Source organism: Bos mutus, chromosome 1, assembly GCF_027580195.1.
Source record: "Bos mutus isolate GX-2022 chromosome 1, NWIPB_WYAK_1.1, whole genome shotgun sequence".
Taxonomy (NCBI): domain Eukaryota; kingdom Metazoa; phylum Chordata; class Mammalia; order Artiodactyla; family Bovidae; genus Bos; species Bos mutus.
Window position 1 is genome coordinate 52,183,251 of NC_091617.1, and position 15,084 is coordinate 52,198,334.

Genomic DNA, 15,084 nt, shown 5'->3' on the forward strand with positions numbered 1-15,084 from the left:
TTTTGTTGATTTTTTAGTCCTCCTATGTGTTTCCTCACATCTGTAGGGTGGCTGCTGCAGCTCCAGGCATCAAATCAATGCTCAGAAAATAGAGACAGGGTGGCAGGGGGGTTTATATGAAATTCTCCTCTTGCATCTATCCCTGTTACAAGGATTCCATAGAAATTCTCCCAACAGATTTTTGTTTATGTTCCATTGTCCAAAAAAAGTATCAGTATTTGTTTTTTTCAGTTTGATTTTAGTAGTTAATTTTGGATACACAGAACCCTTTTGTCGTTGTCTTTTAGTCTCAGAGCTAGGAGGAGGAAAAGGTGTGGACATACAAGCATATAATTGGAGTTCAGTATTCAAGAGTGAGGTAAACATGGTTAGCTGCTGGATTCTCAGTTTGCAAGAAAGTTGGAAAGTTCTGACTGGCTTCCACCCCTGACATAGGCCCAGCTCTTCACAGTGGTCACCCCTAGTTTCTCCTTTTCCAAATATAGAGGACTCCTAACCCATGCTGAGTTGTGATGGTCATTTTATTTATCTTTTCTGAACCCTTTCTCAGTCCTCCTTTTAACTAGAAGTGGTCATATCCTGCACAGGGCTGGGCAGAGAAGGGGTTCAGTTAGCAAGAAAGAGAAATGGTACTAGTAACTGTCACAGTGTCCTTTTCACTTTATCCATTTCACACTGTTTGCTTTTAAATTGTTTTCTGTCATATCTACTTATTTGATGTTTACAAGCTGGCTTCTTTTATTCATCTTCTAAAACACAAATTTGACTTCATCATTAACTTTCCATTTCCTTAGTATGGATTACAAGAATGGTCATGATTGAGCCCTTGCATACCTTTCCAGCATTTTCTCTTCCATGTGGCCTATTTGGTTTCTGTGTTCTCTAGCAGCTGCACATTTGTTCTACTGTCTGCCTAGAATATCTTCCCTCTTCCACTTCCCTATACTCTTCCTTACAAGTCAGTTTCTCCTTGTCTTTCAAAACTGATGCTTCAAGAAGCTTTTCTTAAAACCCTGTTCCCTCTTAAACTCCAGTATTTTCCCTCTGTCCTTCCACAGCACCAGGGCAGGGGGTTCCTTAGTGCTGCCTGTATATGTGTATTTGGATTTATTTGTTTATATAATCCATTTATTTTTTGGTTCCAAACTAAGCTTTTTGAGATTAGAGACTGTCTGACTTAAGGTCCTGTGATATATAGGAGAGATGTTCAAATTGTGTGTTTTAGTGGCAAAAAAGATGGTAGGCTTGCTGGATGACTGGGTTTCCTTACAAAGAAAGATCTAGTCCTGTTACCTAGAAGGTAAGGATAAATTTGAGATATTTCACTTTCTCTTGTTCCTCAGAATTTTAAAGTTTCTGACTTTAATTTAGAAATGGTTTGTGAGGAAAAGATAGGGCTGAAGCAATAGAGCTTTACAAACAAAAGTTGTTTGGCAGGATTGACTCTGAGCTGTACAGAGAGCTTACGGATACAAAGCCAACCTGATAACCACTGTACTTTCGAAATGACCCATTGAGCCGTGCACACAGAACTAGGCCAGCAGTCTTTTCTTTCCTTCTGCACCAGTTAGTCAGGTGAGCTACAGCTTTAAATTCTAAGGACTGAAACCCACCAATTCAGGTATACAGGGACACAAGTACCTGGCAGAAGGCAGTGCATTGTAAATCATCCCTTAACAAACAAGAAGTCTCGCCAAATTAGGTCATATGGATCCCTGCTTGGACCCTAGCCCAGCCAAGGGCCCCTCCCTCATTCAGAAGGGTTCTTTTCCCATTCAGGTTCACACAGTCAAAAAACAAAATCAAATCTGAGATTAAAGCAGCACAAGCTTTATTCAGTGGCCAGAGAATGCAGAAGCAGAAACTTTGTTCACAAATAATTTCTTGCCTGCGGGACCATTAAGGTAAGATTTGAAGGGCAGGACTAATGAGAGGGAGGCATGTGCATTGGATTTCTGGGAATAGGCGGGGCTCTTCCTGGAACTGGGATGCCACTTCTTTTCAACCCTTGTACGGTCCTTTAGCATCAGGTTGGGAAGCAGGTTAAACCATCTTGGTGCACACAGACATTCTTACTGTTACAGTGAGATGGTAATGAGACACAGGGGGCCCTTTGTCCCACTTTCAAAGCTGAATCAGCTGATGCAAGTTACAGTCTTATTCCTGCGCTGTGAACACAGCCAGAGAGTGTGGTTATGTGTGGTTTTCTGTGGGTTTACTGGAGGGAGGAGCCGGGGTATGGTTCTGGGGCAACGGTGTTAGTAACATGGCAGCTAAGAGTCTTGTCAGGATTGGGTTTTGCCTCTTCTTCACACTAAATCCTGGATTCTGATACTCATTACAGGTCACTCAACCCTAACACCCTGACAGGTAGATACAAAGAGGAGTTCTTTACTTCTGTATTTGAAAGAATGATACAGGGACGGAGTTAGAATAGTTAATTTCATTCTAAGGAATACTGAATATATCATTTACCACACAGTAGGATATTTAAATATGACAACCATGACCATCATGGAGTGGGATTCTGATATCAGACTTAGGTGATCAACCTAAACCAACATTAGGAAGGAAGCCTTCTACTGATTAGCCCAGACTCTTTGACCTCCAGGTGCTGTCGCCACCCCTCTGATATAAAAATGTCATCTCACATTGTCTGAGGTGAGAAGTCACAGTATCATTTTAGAGCTTTCATTATTTAGTTGAAATCCTTACATCTGACATAATCAACCCCAGCAGTTAGTGTGGTTAAAAAGAAGTGAGATACCCAAATTCCATATTTTTAATGTTTATTTTTTTTAAGTTAGAATACACTGCTGTCCATTCATTTTCTAGATTTGTTGAGTGGAGGGCACCAAGGCCTTTCTCTGAGTATGGGGTCACTGTTTGATCTTCTATATTATCTTTTTTACACAAACTAATCAATATCTCACCATCTGATATTTCCAGTTTTTGTTTCTTGAAAGTGGCTGGAGAACTTTGTATTCAAATTGTTGAAAAGAATCCAACTCCTCCTAGAGCTTTACAATTTGTTTTCAGTCTTTCTCTATTGACTCTCCCACACCTAATCCAAACAGCTGAATTTTCTTGCTCCTTTTCTGTGCTTTATTTAGCCTCTCTGAAGCATTCATCTTATTTAACTTAGTTGTTGGAGAAACACCAAGTATGCCTTGTCCTCCCATGTAATCAATTAACATAATATTTAGTTAGATGATTAGCTGATGACAACATACGTTCTGAACTGAAGGGGGTAGAAGTGGACGGGCACAGCCAACTGGCTCCCGAGGCATTTGATGTGTCATAGACATCTGTTTAGGGTCTGTTAAAGAGGGAGAGGTGATGTTTCCAAGAAGTCCTTGGACTTGTATCTGTGCATGTTCAAAACTCACTTCACTTAATGGAGTCTTGTTCAATTCCTTACTATCTTTATGTGACTGACAAAACAGCTGCTATTTGCCTGTTTACCCTGCCTTTTTTTGCCTGTTGTCTTGGGTTTGCAGCCTTCTTGCTAAAAACAAAAGACTCCACTCTATCCAGCTATATTCTTTTTTGTATAGAGCACAATCGAGGAGGATTTATGATCTACACTTTTGGCAAGAAGAAACATTGCATGATAGAATTCTGAACTGGAAAATGGTCCTTGAAGGTTAGTAAGTGCCCTGGCCCCTTCGGTGTAGTGTGGTTTCCCTTACACGTGCTTTGTCCAGGGCTCCACTTCTGGGAGAGCAAACCCTTTGGAGATGCGGGTTTGTGGACATGTAACGAGGTGGTGTTTTCAAAGGAAACCTGTGAGGAAGTATGGGAAGCAGGATGGAACAGAAGATGCTAAGCAAGGATGGGGCTTTAGGTGGAGTCTCAGCCTTGTTCCCACAGTGGGGCTCTGGAGCACAGAATAGCTCTTGCCTTGAGGCCACCAGGAGGGCACAGAGTAGGGAAGGAGTGTGACTGCCAGACCACAGCTTCCATTATCTAAGGGCGAGACTCTGAAAAGGCTGCAGTGATGTGAGCAGGTAGCACCAACTGAGCAACGTGTGCATGAAAACTGAATGGTTAAAAGTGATCCCAGGGGATCTGAGCAAATGCCAAATGGTCTTGTTGCTGTTGTTGTTGTTTAGTTGCTAAGTTGTGTCTGATTCTTTGTGTCCCCATGGACTGTAGGCTGCCCTGCTGCTCTGTCCATGGGATTTCCCAGGCAAGAATACTGGAGTGGATTGTTACTTTCTTCTCCAGGGAATCTTCCTGACCCATTGACCTTCTGTCTGCTGCATTGGCAGACAGGTTACCATGAAGCCATCAGGGAAGCTGTGTTAACATACAAAATATCAGATATTAAATATGTGGCATTTTTGAACTAGCTACTTTTATTGGGCCTGATTTATGAGCCTCCCTAGATTTTCTTGGGAGAAGGCAATGGCACCCCACTCCAGTACTCTTGCCTGGAAAATCCCATGGACAGAGGAGCCTGGTGGGCTGCAGTCCATGGGGTCTCGAAGAGTCAGACACCACTGAGCAACTTCACTTTCACTTTTATGCATTGGAGAAGGAAATGGCAAGCCACTCCAGTTTTCTTGCCTGGAGAATCCCAGGGATGGGGGAGCCTGGTGGGCTGCCGTCTATGGGGTCGCACAGAGTCGGACACGACTGTAGCGACTTAGCAGCAGCAGCAGCAGATTTTCTTGGCCTTCCCTATTTCCTGAGCCTTCAACTGGTTGGACAAAGAGAGCCCCATCCCCAATGCCACTGACTCCAAAACATCAGCAGCCTTCCCTGGGGAGGCTTCAGCATGTGCCCCATTGATGCCTCCATAGTGAGAGCTGCCACCATTACAGGGTCCAAACATGACCTAAGGAGATTCCCAGAGGTGGTGGTTTCCTTTGCCCCATGTTTCCATATTCAAAGTATGATACTGGGAGGCATTAGTCTGGCTTCCTGAGTGGTGCCCCAAGGGAACCAGGAAGAGCATGGGGGTTAAAGCCCCATGGGGAAAATTTGCCTATGGAGAAAATCTGTCGATGAATCCCTTTTGCTCTCTTCCTCTGATGGATTGTTCTGAGGTGCTGTGGTTCTGCAGAGGAGGCCTGGAGAGTGTCCTTTATGAGTGAGCGAGTGCCCCTGTGTTCTGTTCTAAAGCTGAGGCCAATAGGGCACCACCACCTAATGCCTGCTTTTCTTCCTTTCTTGTTTCAATTTTCCTTTGCCTCCACTCTTGCTGCTCTGCAGCTGCACCTCTTCACCTCCCTCCCAGATGTGTTGAACACACTTTTAACCTGGTTTCCAAACAAACCAAGAGCTACTCCCTACACCTACCTGCACCCCGTACTCAAAAAATGTGCTTGAAGCAAAGACAGTACATGTAGAGATTCAAAATTTCAACCCAATATGTAAATCCTCAAGTGGAGGATTTTCACTATAAAATATCAAGGAAGATTTCTTTTGAGTAAAGAGTGGGTAATCCTAAAATTGTTCTTTTGTTCATTTTTCTATCTAAACAGAGTCAATCCTAGTAAAATCTAAGTGGATGCTAAGGAGAAATCCCTAGGATGCTACAGAGTTTTCCTTTATTATGACTTCTTTCCCAAATTGGCACAGTGCCCTGAGCATTGTGAGAGGCACTGAATTTAAAACAACGCATAGGAGAGAGGAGCTCCCTGGAATCCGTTTTTCCTGGAGGAATTCATAATGTGAACTAGCATGATGCAAATGATGTGAAACATTCTTGTTTATTGAACAAGACAACTGACCTTCTGTGTGCATCTGGTCATATCTAGGCCAGCAGTTATGAGCCAAGACCAGTCTTTAATGTTAGGGCTGGAGAACCTGACCTGAACACAAGTAAAGTTTGTTGTTGTCACAATTAGTGCTGAAGGCCTCAGTCAGTGTGCCGTGCTGTGCTTAGTTGCTCAATCGTGTCTGACTCTGCAACCCCATGGACTTAGCCTGCCAGACTCCTCTGTCCATGGGATTCTCCAGGCAAGAATACTGGAGTGGGTTGCCATGCCCTTCTCCAGGGGAGCTTCCTAACCCAAGGATCGAAGCCAGGCCTCCCACATTGCAGGCAGATTCTCTACCATCCGAGCCACCAGGAAAACCCTCAGTCAGTGTGGTCTGTGGCTGTTAAGATGAACACAGGGGTAGCCATTCTGTTCTCTTTATTTTATGCTTGTAGAATGGCTTCAGGTTTTTCTTCTGTCTTGATTAGTCTCAGCATCTGGATTTCTTTTTGCCATGTTTCATTATGGAGGCTGCTTTTCTTTGCCTTCTTTCCCCACATCTGGAAATCAGCCACAATGTACCAGAACAAGGCGCTTCTAACATTTGAGCCCTTTTGTAAGGGTGCTGATTGCAACTTGGGTAGCTTCAATTTAATCCAAGGTGGAAGATTTCGGCTGCTTTGGGGGAAGAAAATAAATGTCTAAAAATAAAACTTAGGCATAAAAATAGGGCCAAATACTCATTAACTGCCTCACTTAGCTGAATGCTGAAATTATTTCCAAAGCGCTAAATCAGACATTTGTGTAGAAGAGGTTGAGTATGTTTTTTTATTCATAGTACTTCATCTTAGATGATAAGTGGGTTATGGCAATTTGTCATTTTATCCAAAAGACATGAATTAACCAGTTTTCAAGGGCCTAATTTTCGGCTCACGCTGACCCTTGAATTGGAGCATTTGTGCTCACAAGTCTTTTGGAATGGATTTTGTGGGCTGTTATATGGGAGGCTGGAGAGGCAGGCAGGACCAGGAGCCAGAGAATCCATCCAAGGCTTGGTAGGCTAGGATTAAGAATTTGATTTGACTGTGATGGGAAGTCACTGCAGTGATTGAATTAGAAGGCTGTTATAGACCTATTTATATTTTTAAGATATGACCTTGAATGCTGCGTTGACAGATTATAAGAAGGCAGGAGTAGAAGAGTGGTAACCATCCAGATAACTATTTTTGATATCCAGGTAAGAGATGATAGTGGCCTTGGGGTAGAAGGTGATGGTAGAGTTGGAAAGAAGTGCACAAATAATGGAGTTTTGTTTATTTCATTAATAAAAGACTGATTAATAGATTAGATGAGGGACATGAGGGAAGGGAAGAATCAAAGTTGATTTCTAAGTTTCTAGACTAAACAGCATGGAGGATATTGAGATAAAAACTGAAGGAGAAATGGGGTAATTTTTGTTGTTTTGTTCAGGGTGGACTAGAGAACAACTGTAAAGGGAATGAGGCATAAACCAAAGGTTCATGTTTGTTCTGTGATGCCTATAAGGCATCTAAATGAACAGGTCAAATGGGCAATTGAATATATGTCCTTGACTCAGTAGATAAATCTAAGAATCCTTGGTGTACAAATGTCATTCAGAGCCATGAAACAGAAGGACTTGTAAGCAGCTCTTTGCAGGAAACCACACTCAGCAGGAAACCCCTTGGTCTTGTCACCTTGCCTAACCTGGTGTTTCTTTCCATAGATCAAAGGAGTAGAAATGAAGAATAAGTAACAGATGACCAGATCTCTTCCCTAGCTTCTGCTTCGGTAATCTTATAAACAAAATGTGTGAAGAAGATAGCATCTAAATAAAGACCACAGTGCACACAGTGGGGGATGGTGATGACTCTGACCCCACCTCAACAATTAACTGAGATTGTTACTTCCCGTTTTCCCTTTAAACATTTTCAGGGCCAAGCAGAATCTTCGGAGTTGGTTTTGGGGGGATACGAGTCTGCCTTCTTCCCAAATTAATGGCTTTCTAATTAAAAGCAGGTTTCTTTTCTACCAACACTTGTCTCTCTCTCAGGTATTGATTTTCAAACAGTGAGCAGCTGGATCTGTTGGATAACAGGCTTACCAAGGGAGTGAGTATAGAGAAAGTTTAAGTCCTGAGAATGTCCTGTACTTTTACAGAAGCAGGACAAGCAAAGGAGGAGGCTGAGTAAGGAGGACTAAGGAGGAGCGGCCATGAGGAAGGAAAAACTAGGAGACTGTGGTGGCCTAGAACAAAGAGAAGAATCCTTAATAAAAAAAGATAACAGCCATGTTGAGTGCTCCTGTGAGATTGAATAAGATGAGGACAAACCGCATCCACTGAGTTGGCAACACAGAACTTCTTGGTGACACTGACAAAGGGCAGTTTATGACACTTCTTGGAAACAAGAGCCTGGAGTGGATTGAGGGGAAATGTTAAGGGGAAAATTCAGTTCAGTTCAGTTCATTTCAGTCACTCAGTCGTGTCCGACTCTGCGACCCCATGAATCGCAGCACGCCAGGCCTCCCTGTCCATCACCATCTCCTGGAGTTCACTCAAATTCATGTCCATTGAGTTAGTGATGCCATCCAGCCATCCAGCCATCTCATCCTCTGTCGTCCCCTTCTCCTCCTACATCTCGTCCCAATCCCTCCCAGCATCAGCGTCTTTTCCAGTGAGTCAACTCTTTGCATCAGGTGGCCAAAGTACTGGAATTTCAGCTTTAGCATCATTCCTTCCAAAGAACATCCAGGGCTGATCTCCAAAATGGGGGTGGCTATTTAGACAATTATTTTAAGAAGTTAACAGAGTTGAGAAATAGGTATATAGTTAACCAAGAGTCAGTGGAGAGTATTGTTTTTTCTCATGTTCTTAAGATGGGATAAATTGGAGCATTTTTGCTCATAGGATCAATCTAGTAGAGAAAAAGAATTGAATCATAGAGTAGAAAAGTGATGTAATTGCAGGGACAGATTTCTTGAAAATAAAAAGTGATGTGAGATGCAGAGCAAAAGCGAAGGGTTTGGATTTGGATAAGAGGAGGAGAGGAGTCAGAAGAGTAGACAGCTGTTAATGGGTTGGTTAAATTGATGCTAGGGGGATGAGGGAACATCCATAGTTAACTTTAACTAATTAATGAATCAGGGCTTCCCTGGTGGCTCAGCTAGTAAAGAATCTACCTGCAATGCAGGAGACCCAGGTTCAATCCTTGGGTTGGGAAGATCCCCTGGAGAAGGGAATGGCAACCCATTCCAATCTTATTCTTGCCTGGAGAATTCCATGGGCAGAGGAACCTGACTAAGTATAGTCCATGGGGTCGCAAACAGTTGGACACAACTGAGCGACTAACACTTCAACTTTCAATTAATGAATCAAGAACATCAGCTGAAAGGAGGTTGGGAAGCGGGGGTGCTGGAAGTTTCAAGAAAAGGTAGAAAATATTGCAGTCATCATGGAAAATGGGAAATTGAACCTTTAGTACAATAGTGGAAATGGAATGTTCTGAAGTTACATTAAACAAGGTAGAGTTAATTCTTGCTTGAAAGAGATTGATTAAATCTTGAATTGTTTTTTAATAGCCTGTAAAGGTGAAATGCATCATTACATATTTACATCTATTCATGGCAGAAAATGAATTTAATGATTACTTTTAATCTTACTGGGCTTCCCTGGTGGCCCAGACGGTAAAGCGTCTGCCTGCAATGTGGGAGATCCAGGTTCAATCCTTGAGTCAGGAAGATCCCCTGGAGAAGGAAATGGCAACCCACTTCAGAACTCTTGCCTGGAAAATTCCGTGGATGGAAGAGCCTGGTGGGGTGCAGTCCATGGGATCACAAAGAGTTGGACACAACTGAGCAACTTAGCTTCACTTTCTTTCTTTTCTAATCTTACTATTAAAGAGATAAGCCTTGTGATATATATCTTTTCATACATTATACAATCAAATACATCTATAAGAAGAAATATGAAGTTCTTATTTTTATAACTACTCCTGTTTTACATGTTTACTTTGCCAAACACTTTATTTTATGGTATGTTAGTTTACTACTGTGTTGGTTCCTGTTATGTAACAGTGATTTAATATTTCCATATATTTCAAAATAATCACCATGAGAAGTCTAGTTATGATCTGTCATATTACAAAGATATTATATAATTATGTACTCTGTTTCCCCCACACCGTACATTTCATGAGGCTTCCCAGGTGGTGCTAGTGGTAAAGAACCCAGCTGCCAATGCAAGAGACATAAGAGATGTGAGTTTGATCCCTGAGTTGGAAAGAGCCCCTGGAGAAGGGCATGGCAACCCACTCCAGTATTCTTGCATGGAGAATCCCCATGGACAGTGGAACCTGGGGGGCTATAGTCCATATAGTCTCACAGGGTTGGACATGAATGGAGCGACTTAGGATGCACGCGTGTACATTTCATACCCTGACTCAATTATTTTGCAGCAGGAAGTTTGTACCTTTTTTAAAAAAAAGCATTTCTTTTTTAAAAAAATAGTATTGTTTAGCTATTCCACGTCATAGTTGTGGCAGAGGAATCTGGTTATGGCATCCAAACTCGTAGTTGTGGCATGTGGGATTTAGTTCCCTGATCAGGGACCGAACCCAGGCCCCCTGTGTTGGGATCGTAGAGTCTTAGCCACTAGACCACCAGAGAAGTCTCAGGAATTTTGTGCCTTTTAACCTCCTTCATGTACATCTTTGTTGTTGTTAAGTCGCTTCAGTCGTGCCCGACTCTATGCGACCCCATAGACGGCAGCCCACCAGGCTCCCCCGTCCCTGGGATTCTCCAGGCAAGAACACTGGAGTGGGTTGCCATTTCCTTCTCCAATGCATGAAAATGAAAAGTCAAAGTGAAGTCGCTCAGTTGTGTCCGACTCTTCACGACCCCATGGACTGCAGCCTACCAGGCTCCTCAGTCCATGGGATTTTCCAGGCAAGAGTACTGGAGTGGGGTGCCTTCGCCTACTCCACATGTACATCTTTCCCTCCCCCTAATCCCTTCCCCTGTGGCAACAACCTGTTTGTTCCCTGTATCTATCTATACCTTGTTCATTTGGTTCACATTTTTTTTGGTGTGATTCGCATATGCGAGAAATTATACAGTATTTTAATATCTCTGTCAGACTTATTTCTATTACCTTAATACCCTCTAGTTACATCCATATTGCCGCAAATGGCAAGGTTTCATCCTTTTTATGACTGAATAATATTCCATTGTATATGTATATCATAGCTTCTTTATCCATTCATCTATTGATGGGCACTTAGGTTGCTTGTATATTGGCTATTGTAAATAATGTTGCAATAAACATATGGGTCCATATATCTTTTCTAGTTGTTTTTTTCTTTTTTTTTTTTCAGTAAATACCCAGCAGTGAAATTGCTGGATCATGTGGTAGTATTCTTAATTTTTCAAAGAATCTTCATACTGTTTTTCACAGTGGCTACACCAATTTCCATTCCCACCAACAGTGCATGAGGGTTCTCTGTTTTTCTACATCCTTGCCAACACATTATTTGTTATCTTTTTAAAAATTCTTAATTTTAAATTGAGTTATAGTTTAGGTACAATGTTACATAAATTTCAGGTGTACAAAATAGTGACTCACAATTTTTAAAGGTTATGTTCCATTTATAGTTGTTATAAAATATTGGCTCGTTTCCCTGTGTTGTACAATATATTCCTGAAGCTTATTTATTTTATACATACTAGTTTTTACCTCTTAATCCCCTACCCCCATGTTTTTCTTCTCCCCTTCCATCTCTCCAGTGGTAACCACTAATTTGTTCTCATTTCTGTGAGTCTGTTTCGTTTTTTGTGACACTCAGTAATTTAAGATTCCACATGTAAGTTACATCATATGGTATTTGTCTCTATTCATCTGACTTATTCCACTTAGCATAATACCATCCAAGTCTAACCATATGCAAATTCATTCTTTTTTTATGGTTGAGTAGTTTTCACTGTGTACAATGAAATACACACACACACACACACACACACTACATCTTTTTTTATCCGTTCATCTGCTGATGGCCATGTAGTTTGCTCCCATATCTTGGAAATTATAAATGGCGCCTGTATGAACATTGGGCTACATGCATCTTTTCAAATTAGTGTTTTTGCTTTTTTCAAATATATACCCAGGTGTGAATTAATGGGTCACACAGTAGTTTTGGCTCCGCTGGTAGCTCAGCTGGCAAAGCATCCATCTGCAATGCAGGAGACCTGGGTTCCATCCCTGGGTTGGGAAGATCCTCTGGAGAAGGGAAAGGCTACCGATTCCAGTATTCTAGCCTAGAGAATTCCATGGACTGTACATCTATGGGATTGCAAAGAGTCGGACACAACTGAATGACTTTCACTTTTCATGGTAGTTTTATTTTTAGATTTTTGAGAAATCTCCATACTGTTTCACAGTGGCTGCACCAATCTACATTCCCATCAACAGTATAGGAAGGTTCCGTTTTCTCCACATCCTCATCTACATTTGTTATTTGTCTTCTTTTTGATGATAGCAATTCTGACAGGTGTGAGGTGCTCGCTCATTGTGGCTTTGATTTGCGTGTCCCCGATGATTAGCAATGATGAGCATCTTTTCATGTGCCTTTTGGCCATCTACATTTCCTCTTTGGAAAAATGTCTATTCAGTTCTGCCCATTTTTAAATTGAATTTTGGTTTTTGATGTTGAGTTGTATGAGTTGTACTATATTTTGGATATTAATCACTTATTGGTCGTATCACTTGCAAATGTTTTTTCCCATTTGATAGCTCTTTTCATTTTGTCAATAGTTTCCTTTGCTGTGAAATAGTTTTTAAGTTCAATTAGGTCCCATATGTTCATTTTTGCATTTATTTTCTTTGCTTTAGGAGACATATCTAAAAAATATTGCTATGATTTATGTCAGAGTGTTCTACCTATGTTTTCTTCTGTCCGTTTTATGATTTTTGGTCTTATATTTAAATCTTTAATCTATTTTGAGTATGACATTAGAGAATGTTGTAATTTCACTCTTTTACATGTAGCTGTCTAATTCTCCCAACACCACTTATTAAAGAGTCTGTCTTTTCTCCATTGTGTATTCTTCCTTCCCTTGTCATAGTTTAATTGACCATATGTGTGGAGTTTTGTTTCTGAGCTCTCTATCTGTCCCACTGACCTATGTGTCTGATTTAGTGCCAGTATCATACTATTTTGATGGCTGTATGGTCTGAAGTCAGAGAGCATGATATCTGTAGCCCTTTTCTTCTTTCTCAAGATTATCTTGGTTATTCACGGTCTTTTACCTTTCCATACACATTTTAGAATTAGGTGTTCTAGTTCTGTGAAAATGCCCTCAGCATTTTGACGGGGATTGCAATGACTCTGGATTGCGTTTGGTCGTTTGGTCATTTTAACAGTATTCTTCCCACCCTTAACATTGTGTATCTTTCTGTCTGTTTGTGTCAGCTTCAGTTTCTTTCATTAGTGTCTTATAGTTTGCCATGTACAGGTATTTTACCTCCTTGGGTAGGTTTGTTCCTAAGGATTTTATTCTTTTTGATTCAATGGTAAATTGGGTTGTTTCCTTAATTTCTTTCTGATAGTTCATTATTTGTGTATAGAAATGCAACAGACTTCTGAATATTAATTTTGTAACAAGCTCTAGTAGTTTTCTGGTTGCCTCTTTAGGATTTTTATGTGTATATCAAGTCATCAGCAAATAGTGACAGTTTTACTTCTTCCTTTCTGATCTCAATTCTACTTTGTCTTGTCTGATTGATGTGACTAGAATTTCCAATACTATCTTAAATAAAAGTGGCCAGAGTGGGTATCATAATCTTAAAGGAAAGGCTTCCAGCTTTTCACCATTGAGAATGATGTTAACTGTGAGTTTGCCATCTATGTACTTTATTATGTTTTGGTATATTCCCTTTATGCCCAGTTTTCTGGAGGGTTTTTATCATAAATGGATTCTGAATTTTGTCAAAAGCTGTTTCTGCATTTATTGAGATGATCATACAGTTTTTTATTCTTCAAATATCCAGAGAACCACCATTTAATGTATACCAAATCTTTATTCATTCAACAGCCATTTTTCAGAATCTGTTATATAGCAGGTACTGCCTTAGATGTGAAATCTCTTCTTCAGAGTTAACATCCTGCTATACATTTAGTGATATGTCCTGTTGGCCTCCTATGTGCAGAAACATGTGCACTTTTAAAAGGGGATTGTGCTACTTAAAAGTTGCCTTGTAATCTGATTTTTCTCCTATAACATTAAGAGCTTCTTTCCATACCATTGAACTGTCTTTTACAGTATTTAATTTTAAAGATTTAATGGTTGTAGAAGAATTATTTGTGTGAATGCAGCAGAGTTAATTTAATGATTCTCCTATAGGCAGAGACATTAATTCTTTCTTCTCCAATTCCTGTCTGCACTTGAAATCTGTAACTTGCATATTTTGCTTCTCTTTGATAGTATCAGGAATATGATCTCCACGAGACATGAAGGCACAGGCAGTGCTGGCTTTCTTCTTCCCTCTTATACCATGTCTATGTGGACCTCAAGGTAAGTGCCTTTATACTATTCCCAAGTGTTGGTTATGTGTATCATTAGACAGGAACATGAGCCACAATACAAGGGGGCTGTTTCCTCTGTAGCCATAGCATTGTCAACTTTTCTAAAAGATCAATTAATAATAAACAGGAGGCAGACGGAAGTCTGCATGAAGATTAAAAATAATGTTTTCTTCTGTCTACTCTGATTAAGGCTCTTTCTAATCTGTTATCTGTTACCAGATATAAAATCACTATAAAGGCAAATTTGATTGGTTGGTTGATTTGTTTTTAAGTGTTAGCTTGGTGCTTGACACAACAAAAGGTACTATCAGCTTTGCTAGGTCCTATGATAGGCACTTTTAATTACCCAATAAAATACTAGAGATGTTTAGTAGGACAATTAGGGAAGTCAACAAAACCACTCCTTTTCTTTCCTACCTTTCCACATCTCTCAGCTTAATGCCACATTCCTCTAGCCTTTAGACAGACTGTTTCTCTGAGGCAAAGTGGGACATGGCAGAATGGAAAGAGCCTCAGAAGAGAAGGCCAAGGGAAAAGACTTTGTGACCTGGCCACATGAACACCCAATTCTCCCATCACAGGTGGCTTTGGCCAAGGTCAATGGAGTAAAATAATGTCCTTTCCAGTGAAAATATCACAAAATTCATAGATAAGGCATATGATCTACTTTTCATTTTGTCCAGGAAAAAGTGGCTACTACCTGCAGTGATTATGAGATAATAAGTATATTTTCTTTGCAAAAACCTGATTGTGATGAGTCCATTTGCTTTTTAAGATCA

General features: G+C 40.7%; 1 protein-coding gene across 3 annotated transcripts in view; it reads left to right on the forward strand.

Annotated features, from left to right (window-relative positions):
• The window catches only part of HHLA2 (HHLA2 member of B7 family), a 154,205-nt gene that overhangs the window by 124,320 nt on the left and 14,801 nt on the right, over window positions 1-15,084 (forward strand). For 2 of the 3 annotated variants that reach the window (XM_070368845.1, XM_070368839.1), the window contains exon 5: window positions 14,205-14,294. In XM_070368845.1, the coding sequence (XP_070224946.1) occupies window positions 14,231-14,294 (64 nt within the window). In that variant the 5' untranslated portion in view covers window positions 14,205-14,230. Of the gene's footprint in view, window positions 1-1,790; window positions 1,905-14,204; window positions 14,295-15,084 lie in introns of those variants that run through there. The other variant, XM_070368842.1, reaches the window with a different exon arrangement.